Raw genomic sequence first — 12865 nt, 5'->3', positions numbered from 1 at the left:
ACATAGTCATATATACACCCCACACCTATACTGTATACAGAAAGTCTCTGCCCTCCCCTTCTCCTCTATACACATTGCTGCTGCCAGGTCACATGACTAGGGGATGGTGAGCAGGAGCCCCGCCCCTTCAGTGACATCACACTCCCAGGATAGTGAGCAGGAGGAAGTGTATGAGGTAGAGAGTGTCCTGCACTGAGAGAAGAGGTAAGTGCTCCAGGAGCACACACACTATATGGAGGGTGTACAACTCCCAGCATGCTCCAGAAGCGCACACACTGGAGGGACTACAACTCCCAGCATGCTCCAGGAGCGCACACACTATATGGAGGGACTACAACTCCCAGCATACTCCAGGAGCGCACACACTATATGGAGGGACTACAACTCCCAGCATACTCCAGGAGCGCACACACTATATGGATGGACTACAACTCCCAACATTCTCCAGGAGCTCACACACTACACAGAGGGACTACAACTCCCAGCATACTCCAGGAGCGCACAAACTATATGGAGGGACTACAACTCTCAGCATACTCCAGGAGCGCACACAGTGTATGGAGGGACTACAACTCCCAGCATTCTTCAGGAGCTCACACACTACATAGAGGGACTACAACTCCCAGCATGCTCCAGGAGCTCACACACTGTATGGAGGGACTACAACTCCCAGCATGCTCCAGGAGCTCACACACTGTATGGAGGGACTACAACTCCCAGCATGCTCCAGGAGCACACACACTATATGGAGGGACTACAACTCCCAGCATGCTCCAGGAGCACACACACTATATGGAGGGACTACAACTCCCAGCATGCTCCAGGAGCACACACACTATATGGAGGGACTACAACTCCCAGCATGCTCCAGGAGCACACACACTATATGGAGGGACTACAACTCCCAGCATGCTCCAGGAGCACACACACTATATGGAGGGACTACAACTCCCAGCATGCTCCAGGAGCACACACACTATATGGAGGGACTACAACTCCCAGCATGCTCCAGGAGCACACACACTATATGGAGGGACTACAACTCCCAGCATGCTCCAGGAGCACACACACTATATGGAGGGACTACAACTCCCAGCATGCTCCAGGAGCACACACACTATATGGAGGGACTACAACTCCCAGCATGCTCCAGGAGCACACACACTATATGGAGGGACTACAACTCCCAGCATACTCCAGGAGCGCACACACTATATGGATGGACTAAAACTCCCAACATTCTCCAGGAGCTCACACACTACACAGAGGGACTACAACTCCCAGCATACTCCAGGAGCGCACAAACTATATGGAGGGACTACAACTCTCAGCATACTCCAGGAGCGCACACAGTGTATGGAGGGACTACAACTCCCAGCATTCTTCAGGAGCTCACACACTACATAGAGGGACTACAACTCCCAGCATGCTCCAGGAGCTCACACACTGTATGGAGGGACTACAACTCCCAGCATGCTCCAGGAGCTCACACACTGTATGGAGGGACTACAACTCCCAGCATGCTCCAGGAGCACACACACTATATGGAGGGACTACAACTCCCAGCATGCTCCAGGAGCACACACACTATATGGAGGGACTACAACTCCCAGCATGCTCCAGGAGCACACACACTATATGGAGGGACTACAACTCCCGGCATGCTCCAGGAGCACACACACTATATGGAGGGACTACAACTCCCGGCATGCTCCAGGAGCACACACACTATATGGAGGGACTACAACTCCCAGCATGCTCCAGGAGCACACACACTATATGGAGGGACTACAACTCCCAGCATGCTCCAGGAGCACACACACTATATGGAGGGACTACAACTCCCAGCATGCTCCAGGAGCACACACACTATATGGAGGGACTACAACTCCCAGCATGCTCCAGGAGCACACACACTATATGGAGGGACTACAACTCCCAGCATGCTCCAGGAGCTCCACTATTCCACATTTTTACCATATAAATGGAGTCACCTGTAACATAGAATGTACAATCACCCCCAAAATCCAGGATGTTCAGGACTTGTGTACACAGATGTATATGTGTCCTATATGTTCCTTCCAGTCTCATCTACACATAGAACCGACTCCTCCCCCTGTAGGAGGCTCCGCCTTTATCTCATTATATTCTATCACTCACTTGTAATGTTTCTTCTCCATGTGGGGTCCAGTATGTGCTATTAGTGAGGAGCGGCACAGTCCAGCGCCATCACTCCTCCCTCAGTCCAGTGACCTCCCCTCCAGTGTCTGGAGAATCCCCATCTGTCACATCACACATGTCATGGACACAATTGCTTCATATAGAGTTTGCTCTTAGTTCTTGTCATGTTTCCTCAGGTTCTATAGATCCAGGACTCCCAGAGGTTTCTCCTAAAGATGATCCTTTCCATCAATGATCCACCAGGGATCCGGGAGAAGGACAGAGAGCAGATGGCGGCCAGGATCCTGGAGCTCACCCTGGAGATGATCTCCTTGATAACCGGAGAGGTGAGAGTCTCCCAGGACACGGCTCTTATCTCTAGGAATAGAGAGCGAGCTCTTGGGTAGTTTCTTAATCTGGACCCGCTGAGCCCAAGTCTCCTCAATCTTTTGTCTTATCTTCTTCTTCCTGTATTCTTCATAAGTGAATGGATTGACCATCGCTTTCACCTTATTATATAACCGTATATCGATAAAATAGCCATGCATATACGCCCGAAGCATGGCTGATCCAATGAGATGGGTCAATCCAAGGTCTTCCAGTTCCCTTTTGGTGACAAACTTGTAGTCATCATAGACTGTGCTTTCCGGGTTTTCCTCCAATTCTTCCGTCAGGTTGTCCAAGAATGAGCACCACTTCGGAGCATGGCCCAGTGCCGGAACATAATACACATTCATTTTCGAAGCTTCGTTACGCGTGAACAGCATTCCTGAATTCGGATAACGGCACATTTCATTCACTGCAGACGGGGGTTCAATAAAGGTCAAAACCTTTCCATTATCTGTGTTCCACATTTTGATAATCCTAGAGTCGGCCGATATAATCAGCTCCATTGGATCGAGAAACTGGAAAAATCCCGGCCAAACTTTGGTATCCTGAACTTGTAGTAGTAGCCGTGCTGCGAGTGGAACTCTATATATCGCTCATTGTGGAGGAAGAGGAGCTTGGAGTCTTCTGATAAGATCTCAAATTTAACCACTTCAGAATCCATGCACCTTTCAAACTTCATGGACAGATGGTAAGTGTCATAACAGCGCACCCGAGGCCTGCATGTGCCAGTGGTGAGAATGTACCGCCCATCTCTGGATATCCGGAGACTGGTGCACACCGTGGGCATCTCAATGTCTTGGATGAGCTCAATCCTTCTGTGAAGATCGATATCTTTTTTCAGTAGTTTTCGCTACCTGCGATCAGAGAGCCACTCCAGCAGCGACTTCCCGCAGCTCGGATATAGATCTTGACACCTGCATCGTTATATTGTGCGGGGACTAGAGGCCGCTCATCATCGGATCACAAGCCGAGTGCTGATCCTGGACTCTGCGATGGGCTGTGTGTCAGAGGATACACAGTCTATGATGACTACAAGTTTGTCACCAAAAGGGAACTGGAAGACCTTGGATTGACCCATCACATTGGATCAGCCATGCTTCGGGCGTATATGCATGGCTATTTTATACCATAAGGTGAAAGCGATGGTCAATCCATTTGCTTATGAAGAATACAGGAAGAAGAAGATATCTCTAGGAATAACAGCGGGAAATGACTGGAGAGGTGAAGGATTTTTAGGATCTATGTAGTGATCAGTGTCTCCCCATACACAGGATTACACAGTAGTGAAGAAGTCGTCTGGTGAGTGTGTGACCCCCCGTGTGTCAGGAGGATGGACCCAGAGCCCCATCACCGAGCCTCCACCTCATTCACTGATACATGAGCAGAAGATCCTAGAACTTACCTCCAGGATCACTGAGCTGCTGAGCGGAGAGGTGAGCGCTGCCGGGAATGCTGGGACATTGTACAATAACACAAGGGAGGGGTCTGGGTGATGACTGTGTCATTGTGGGTGTCAGGTTCCTATAAGGTGTCAGGACGTCGCTGTCTATTTCTCCATGGAGGAGTGGGAGTATATAGAAGGACACAAGGATCAGTCCATCATCAAGGACATCATGATAGTGAAGGGACCACCAGGGATGGAGAAGGACAGAGAGCAGATGGCGGCCAAGATCCTGGAGCTCACCCTGGAGATGATCTCCTTGATAACCGGAGAGGTGAGAGTCTCTCAGGACACGGCTCTTATCTCTAGGAATAACAGCGGGAAAGGACTGGAGAGGTGATGGATTCTTAGGATCTATGTAGTGATCAGTGTCTCCCCATACACAGGATTACACAGTAGTGAAGAAGTCGTCTGGTGAGTGTGTGAGTTCCCATGTGTCTGAAGGTTGGATCCAGAGCTTTGCCATTGAGCCGTTACCTTATTCACTGATAAATGAGCAGAAGATCCTAGAACTTACCTCCAGGATCACTGAGCTGCTGAGCGGAGAGGTGAGCGCTGCCGGGAATGCTGGGACATTGTACAATAACACAAGGGAGGTGTCTGGGTGATGACTGTGTCATTGTGGGTGTCAGGTTCCTATAAGGTGTCAAGACGTCACTGTCTATTTCTCCATGGAGGAGTGGGAGTATATAGAAGGACACAAGGACCAGTACAAGGACATCATGATGGAGGACCACCAGACCCTAACATCGTCAGGTAAGAGGAGACCTTCCTGATTATAGAGGACAGAGCAGGTGTGAGGTCACCTCCTCCATCATCTCATCATCACATATGGGAAAAAATATAAATCTGTCTCTGCAAAACAAGTTTACATTATTAATCTTATATCTTCTTTATCTCAAGACCCCAATTATTTTCTACTTGTAACTCCCGACTGTGCCCAGGACTTTATCTCACACTTTTAACTTTTATTGCCCTAATATGCTAATTTTCTAAAGAGGCTACTGGGGCGTGGAGTAGCTGGAGCTGAGGCTCCACGCCCCAGTAGCGCCTTTGGTTCTCCTACCGCCATATATCCGACGCGCAACTACGAGGAGCTGTGCGCCCTCGTCCGTGAAGCTGGAGTTCTGCGCAGTAGCTCTGGCTTAGGAGCAGTGACCATGCAGCTGTGGGTCTACGTTCTCCGCATAACGCCGACTTCGCGTATGAGGGAAGATATGCCGTTAGTAGGATCAAAGAGGCTACTGGGGCGTGTAGTAGCTGCGCTGTGTAGCCTCTGCTCCAGCTACTCCATGCCACAGTAGCCTCTTTAGAAAATTAGCATATTAGGGCAATAAAAGTTAGAAAAAGGGCTATCCTCACGTAGAATAGAGACCTTTATAGGTAGATTTGTGGTGGTAGGTTTCCTTTAAATAGCATAAAGGAAAGATTCAACCTACAATCCACCTCAAAAGCACCTCAGTGTGAGACAATAGGGAGAAGAAGTGTGGTATAAACTGTCGGTAGTAATTGGCGAAGCCCATTAATCTCTGTATAGCACAAAGTCCTACTGGTCAAGGCCACTGGAGAACTGCAGACCCAGATGTCCAAGATGATGTACCCGAGGAATGGAAGGTTCTTCTGGTGGAATTGGCACTTCTCAGGTTTGGTGTAAATGCGATTGGCCTTTAAATGTCTGAGGACTTGCCGTACGTGGGACCGGTGGGACTCAAGGTCCATAAAGAACACCAGGATATCATCAGCATCGACCATGACACAGGTATATAGCAAGTCTTTGAAAATGTCGTTGACAAACTCCTGAGAAACATCCCTGGCGTGACTAGATACTGAAAGTGCCATTCGCAAGTATTGAAGGCGGTCTTCCACTCATCGCCTTTGTGGATACGGATGAGGTTATACGCCCCACGCAGGTCTAGTTTGGTAAAGACCTTGGCTCCAAGTAAGCAGTCGAAAAGTTCCGTGATCAACAACAACGAATAACTGTTCTTCACAGTGATTTTGTCAAGGCCGTAATAGTCTATGCATGGACGGAGTGACCCATCCTTCTTGGCTGTCAGGAGAATTAACCCCCTCTGCAGGCTCTCTGTCACGTAGCCCGACATCGCTGTGGTCTCAGGCAGTGGGTACACACAACCCCAAAGGAGATGTGCCCGGCAGCAAGTCAATAGGACAGTCGTAGGGACGGTGTGGTGGCAAAGTCCAAATGTGGTACAGGGAGACCCACCAGAGGCTTGGTGGACATCGGAGAAGTCACGATGGAGATGGGACAAGGTAGCTCCAAACAGCGTGACTGGCATACCAGTCAGTCCCCATTGGAGAACTTCACCGGTCTGCCAGTTGAGCACCAGGGCATCATGCTGCAACCACAAAAGTCCCAGAAGAACTGACGAGGTGGGCTGGGTTAGCACATGAAATGAAAGTCTCTCCTTGTGCAAGGCCCGCACTTGCAGGCATAGGGGTTCAGTGCGGTACCGGGCCGGGGCATGGAGACTCTGCCCACTGACAGATAAGATGACCAGCGGCTTCTTGAGACAGACCACAGGAAGACGATACTGAGAGACCAGGGCAGCATCCACGAAGTTTCCTACAGAACTGGAATCTGGTATGTTCCGCTTTGTTCACACCTAGGGACGCTTCTTCCAAGAACCCTAGGTGTGTGCATTTCCCAGATGCTGAGGACAGAGTCTGAAGGAAGTGTTCCGGGCTAGCACAATAGAGACAGAGGTTATCCTGTTGTCATCTGGAATGCTCCTGGGGAGACACCTGAGCTACACGGTAGGTGGCTGAAGGGGTTTTTGGAAGGCAGGAGCCAGACGGGGCAAATGTCAGGAAACCCATTTTCAGGAAACCTATTTAAGCCTGCCTCTTCCTGCAAACCCTGAGAGAAAGCTCCCCAGCGATATTCCTGCTCCTGTGTTCCCATATTCCTTGGTTCCTGTGTGTTCCTTCTCCTGTGTTCTCATGTCCTGCGTTCTTGTGTGTCTGCGTTCCTATCTCCCTGGACCTCCCGTTGCTGACCCTGGATAGGACTTGAACTTGCATCTCTGTTGCCTGCCCTGACCCTGTGCCTGAACCTGACCACGAGACTGTCTCCTACTAAGGTAATTCGACCTCAGCTGCCACTGCGGGCTACTCGCACCTTTAGAATGACCTGGTGGAACCCCGCTGCAGCAAGACCATCCCACTTTGCGGCAGGCTCTGGTGAAGACCAGGTGCCACTTAGATTCCGGTCCCAGGTGTTGGCTAGTACCACCTCCCGCGGTGGTCCAGAGGATCCACTCATCCTGAATCCTGACAGTAAGATCCCGCCGAGATTTCACTTCCCGGTCATCCTGATCTTGCCACTATCGTGGTCCAGCAATCCCGGCAGATTGCCGCACAACGTGAACAGCTGGGACAAGTAACTACAAGCTGTTAGCCACTCAGCATCAGCAACAGGTTCCTGAGCCTGCTCCCGTGATTTCTGCCACTCTGGCTTGTCTTCCTGCCGCAGAATCCAGGCTACGGCTGTCTATACCCGGAAAATATGATGTAGAACCCAAGCTGTGCAGGGGCTTTATAACTCAGTGCTCCCTGCACATAGAACTCATGCCATTTCAATTTGTTATGGAGCGATCCAAGGTGGCATTTATCCTCAGCCTCCTCTCCGGAAATGCCCTGGCCTGGGCTACTCCTCTCTGGGACAGAGACGACCATGTCACGGCTACCCTCACGGCATTTCTGGAGGAGTTCCGGTCCGTGTTTGAAGAACCTGCACGGGCATCTTCTGCTGAGACTGCATTGTTGAACCTGCGTCAAGGCGACTTATCCGTAGGAGATTATGCTGTCCAGTTCCATACCCTGGCCTCACAACTCTCCTGGAACGATGCAGCCCTGTCCGCTACTTTCAGAAAGGGTCTCTCTGCTCAAGTAAAGGACGCATTGGCCGCTCGTGACCTGCCGTCTACACTGAGTGGTCTCATCTCCTTAGCCACGCGGATTGACGTTTGGTTTAGGGAGCGTACCGAGGAGTTACGTCACGAACAACATCAAGTCCGTCCACAACGTTTACCACACCTCGCTCCTGCTTTCCAAAGGCCGCTCCAGCTTCCGACCGAACCGTCTGGAGAAGAGCCTATGCAGGTGGACAGAACCTGACTCTCTCTCCAGGAGCGTTCCAGACAACGTCTGGGGAAGCTCTGCCTGTATTGTGCCAGCCCGGAGCACTTCATTGGGATTTGTCCTGGGAAACGCTAGCACCTAGGGTTCTTGAGAGAAGCATCCCTAGGGGTGAGCCAAGCTTCTCCATGTCTGACTATTCCTGTGCTCCTCAGCATTGGCACCTGCACCCAGATCCAGGTCTCTGCTTTCAGGTCTCGAGGAACTTTGTGGATGCCTTTGTGGGGTCCAGAGTGTCAGTCCCGCTGTATGGAAGCGTCTTGGCCAGTGACCGTCTTGGCCTTCTCCGTGACTCATAAGCCTCTAGAGGCCCCACCTACATGTTACCGGGACTTTGCCAATGTGTTTTCTAAGAAGCAGGCTCAGCCATTGCCACCACATCGTCCCTACGACTGCCCTATTTATCTGTTTCCGGGTACCTCTTTTCCCGGGGTCGGTTTCTCCGTACCCGAGACTGCAGCCATGTCAGAATATACTAAAAAGAACCTGCAGAGAGGGTTTTTACGTGAGTCCTCCTCTCCAGCCGGTGCAGGGATCTTTACTGTGACCAAGAAGGACGGCTCTTTGCATCCCTGCATTGACTATCACGGACTTAACAAGATCACGGTTAAAAATTGCTACTCTCTTACGTTGATCATAGAGCTCTTTGACCGCCTGCGCGACTCCAAGCTGGATTTTCTCCAAGCTGGACCTTCATTGGGCCTACAAACTCATCCGGATCCGCAAAAGAGACAAATGGAAGACCGCATTTAACACCCTTGTGATGCCATTTGGACTATGTAATGCTCCAGCTGTCTTCCATGAGTTCATTAATGACATCTTCAGGGATCTGCTGTATAGGTGTGTCGTGGTCTACCTAGATGACATCTTGGTATTCTCCGCAGACCTCGAGACCCACCAGTTTTCACGTACGGCAAGTTCTTGGCCGCCGAGGCCTAATTGTCTCTACGCCAAGCTCGAGAAGTGTCTGTTTCACCAACCGAGTCTTCTTTTCCTCGGCTACATAATCTCCGTCAAAGGACTCCAGGTGGATGCTGCTAAACTGTCTGCAGTTCTGCATTGACCTCGTCCAGAGGGTCTACGAGTGATCCAGAGGTTCCTAGGTTTTGCGCACGATTACCGGCAGTTTATCCCACATTTCTCTGCTCTGGTGTCTCCCATCGAGGCGCTCACCAAGAAGGGCACCAATACCCACCTCTGGCCCCTGGCGGCTGAAGAGGCCCTCTCAAGGTCAAAGTCTGCCTTTGCCTCAGCTCCAGTTCTCACTAGGCCTGACACGGAGAAGTCCTTTCATCTAGAGGTGGATGCATCCTCTGTAGGTGCTGGGGCAGTGCTAATCCAAAAAGGGCCTAAGGGCTGGACTCTCACGTGCCAACCACTAAGCCACTAAGTGGTGAAGAAAATGGTCCTGTGAGGAGGGGGGGATCTATAACTCTGGCTAAGGAGGTGTCACCAGACCCATCCTTCACTATTAATGGCTTCAGACTCTCTCTGGTCTCAGAAGTCCTTGCTGCCTTTGCTCCTCTTTTAACCTATAAGCCTCATAGCCAGGTCCTCACTACAATCTACCACTTCCGTTTGGCAGAAGGTCAAACTATTATGGAATCTGGAGGGGTGCACGAGATTCAATTCAATGTGGCTTGACCCATGTTTGAAGGAGGTGGAGTGTTGGGTAGGATTTCAAAGCTAGGAGGCTAATTGTCTAAGTTAAGGTAGCGCGGTTCTATTCAGATGAAAACCTATGATCAATTCAAGGAAGACTTGGCGCATAACTAATTTTATCAATACTTTCAGCTCCACCATGCTCAAGAGGTGCCCAGCTGGGAGGCGCTTCTAATCGTTGGTAACCACCCTCTGATAGATGGAACTAAAGGTTATATATTTGTGGTGTATAATACACTGCTGTCCTCTTACCAAATGGATGCATCATCTGTAGGTGCTGGGGTAGTGATCACCCAAAAAGGGCCTAAGGGCTGAACTCTCACGTGCCGTATCTTCTCCAAAACATTTTCACCCGCAGAGAGAAGTTACTCTATAGGAGATAGAGAATTTTGGCCATTAAGCTTGCCCTGAAAGAATGGCAATATCTTTTGGAGGGAGCATGGCATCCGGTCTGCGTGTATACGGATCATAAGAATCTCCTGTATCTGCAGAGCATCCTGCAGAGAAGAACATCAAGGCAGATGCTCTCTCTCGTGCCTCTGATGTTAGTCTGGAAGAACCTGCTCCTCCGCATATCATCCCTACTGAACGGCTGGTTGTGGCCGCTCCAGTGGATCTCGGGCAACTCCCACCAGGCAAGACTTATGTCCGACCTGCCCTTCAAAGATTTTTTCTTGGGAACATTGCTCTCGTGTGGCTGGAAATCCTGGGGTGCAGCGCTGTGTAGCCCTCATTCATTCATCCGGTTCTCAAAAATGTCTCATTTTGTCCCGCTGCCAGGTCTGCAGTCTGCTCCTCTCCTTGCCAGCCTGTTCTTCACCCACATCTTTCGACAACATGGACACTTGTTGCACATAGTTTCGGACCGAGGAACACAGTTTGTCTCCCCATTCTGGAGATCTCTGTGTAATCAGCTGCAAGTGGATTTAGACGTCTCTTCTGCGTACCATCCGCAGTCTAATGGACAGGTATATAGAGTTAACCAAACTCTGGGCTGTTACCTTCGTCATTTTGTTTCTGCCCGTCAGGACGACTGGTCCACTTTCTTGCCACGGAAAGAGTTGTCCTAGAGCTCCCTGGACTCTGAGTCTACTCTGTCATCTTGAACCTTTTTTTTCGGCAACCTCCTGATCCTGAGGCTGATTCCAATGATGTGTTCGTGGTAAAGGAGGTTCAGCACATGAAAACAGTGAGAGGCAAGCGGTTCTTCCTTGTTGACTGGTAGAAGTTTGGGCCTGAGGAGAGATCATGGGAGCTTGAGGATAACATTCTGGACCGTGGCCTCCTGCAAAGGTTCCTCCAAACCAAGAAGAAGGGAGGGGCCAAAGGGGGGGGGGGTACTGTCATGGGTGCACCCGTGTCTTCCCCACGGTCCCCGACTCCCCTCAATACTTTACCCATCTACGCTCTTGCACCGGGGTGCGCGGATTCCCGCTTCCTAAGGCGCACGCTCCCGCTTCCTAGGGAGCACAGAATTTGAAGGACCAGCTCCCCACTAATTGATGCTGGCCCAGCGATATTCCTGGGTTACTGCGTTCTTGTGTCCCATGTGTCTGTGTTCCCGTTCCCATCTGCCTTGACCTCCTGTTGCTGACCCCGGATTGGACTTGACCTTGCACCTCTGCCACCTGCCCTGACCCTGTGCCTGAACCTGACCACGAGACGCACCTGGTGGTGGATCGACCCGTTGGTAGCCCGCCACAGCAAGACCATCCCGCTTTGCGGCGGGCTCTGGTGAAGACCAGGTACCACTTAGATTCCGGTCCTTGGTGTCGGCTAGTACCACCTCCCAGGCTGGTCCAGAGGATCCACTCATCCCGAATCCTGACACAAATGCAAATTACAAAACAGAAAACTACAGAGAACTGAATCAAATGGGAGGAGGACCCTGCCCCTGAGAGGTCACAATCTATATGAGGGTTAGATGGAGACACAAGGTGAGGGAGCAGTGCAGTTATTGTGTGTTGTAGATCCTAACCAGGTGGGTTTTCAGGTTACGTTTGAAGTTTTGCAGGTGGGGAATGGTCTGACACATTTTGGTAGAGAGTTTCAGACTATGGGAGATTAACGGGAGAAGTCCTGGAGATGATTGTGAGAATTGTGGTTCGTAATAGGGTGAATTATAATAAATAAATAATTCCTTTATATAGCACACAGATTACACAGTGCTGTACAGAGCTTGCCAAATCGGTCCCTGTCCCCAATAGGGCTCACAATCTAATCGACCTACCAGTATGTTTTTAAAAGAGTGTGAGAGGAAACCAGAGGAAACACATGCAAACACGGAAAAACATACAGGGGCAGATTTACTTACCTGGGCCATTCGTGATCCAGCGGTGCGCTCTCTGCGGAGAATTCGGGTCCGGCCAGGATTCACTAAGGCAGTTCCCCCGATGTCCACTAGGTGTCGCTACTGCGCTGAAATTCGTCAGATTGCACTGAAGTTCACCGTCCTCTGCACAGGTAAGGTAAGGTACAGGTCCAGGTAAGCGCGTGTCAAGCGACACTTTTTTTTTTTTTTTTTTAAATGCGGCAGTTTTTCTAAATACATCGCGTTTTTTTTAGCCACGCCCCCCAATTTCCGTTGCGTGCATGCTGGCGCCGATGCGCCACAATTGTGCCAAAATCCCGGAGCAATTCAGGGAAAATCGGCGCAAATGGGAAATATTCGGATAACCCGTCTGAAAAACGTGAATCGGGTCCTTACTAAATGACCCCCACAGACACTTTTCAGATGTTGACCATGGGACTTGAACCCAGGTCCCCAGTGCTCCAAGGATGTAATGCTAACCACTAAGCCACCGTGCTGACCTAGTGGTGAAGAAAAAGGTGAAGAAAAAGTTCCTGTGAGGAGGGGGGGGGGGAGATCTATAACTCTGGCTAGGGAGGTGTCACCAGACCCATCCTTCACTATTAATGGCTTCAGACTCTCTCTGGTCTCAGAAGTCTTTGCTGCCTTTGCTCCTCTTTTTAACCTATAAGCCTCATAGCCAGGTCCTCACTACAATCTACCACTTCCGTTTGGCAAAAGGTCAAACTATTATTGAATCTGGA

General features: G+C 50.4%; 3 protein-coding genes and 1 pseudogene across 3 annotated transcripts in view; 2 read left to right on the top strand and 2 right to left on the bottom strand.

The window, feature by feature from the left end:
* LOC140119845 (uncharacterized) overlaps positions 1–12865 on the top strand; it is a 403197-nt gene that overhangs the window by 128383 nt on the left and 261949 nt on the right. The window lies entirely within an intron of this gene.
* LOC140116889 (uncharacterized) overlaps positions 1–12865 on the bottom strand; it is a 448339-nt gene that overhangs the window by 297885 nt on the left and 137589 nt on the right. The gene's annotated exons all lie outside the window — the stretch shown is intronic.
* Positions 2364–3645, bottom strand: LOC140119752 (nucleolar protein 10-like; annotated as a pseudogene).
* Positions 3803–12865, top strand: part of LOC140119964 (uncharacterized) — a 50426-nt gene continuing 41363 nt past the window's right edge. The window contains exons 1-3 of the mRNA XM_072139400.1: positions 3803–4265; positions 4378–4539; positions 4624–4747. Of these exons, the coding sequence (XP_071995501.1) occupies positions 4107–4265; positions 4378–4539; positions 4624–4747 (445 nt within the window). The 5' untranslated portion in view covers positions 3803–4106. The remainder of the gene's footprint in view (positions 4266–4377; positions 4540–4623; positions 4748–12865) is intronic.

Source organism: Engystomops pustulosus, chromosome 2, assembly GCF_040894005.1.
Source record: "Engystomops pustulosus chromosome 2, aEngPut4.maternal, whole genome shotgun sequence".
Classification (NCBI taxonomy): Eukaryota; Metazoa; Chordata; class Amphibia; order Anura; family Leptodactylidae; genus Engystomops; species Engystomops pustulosus.
The sequence above is the reverse complement of the archived record's forward strand: the minus strand, read 5'-3'. Positions and strand labels throughout refer to the sequence as shown.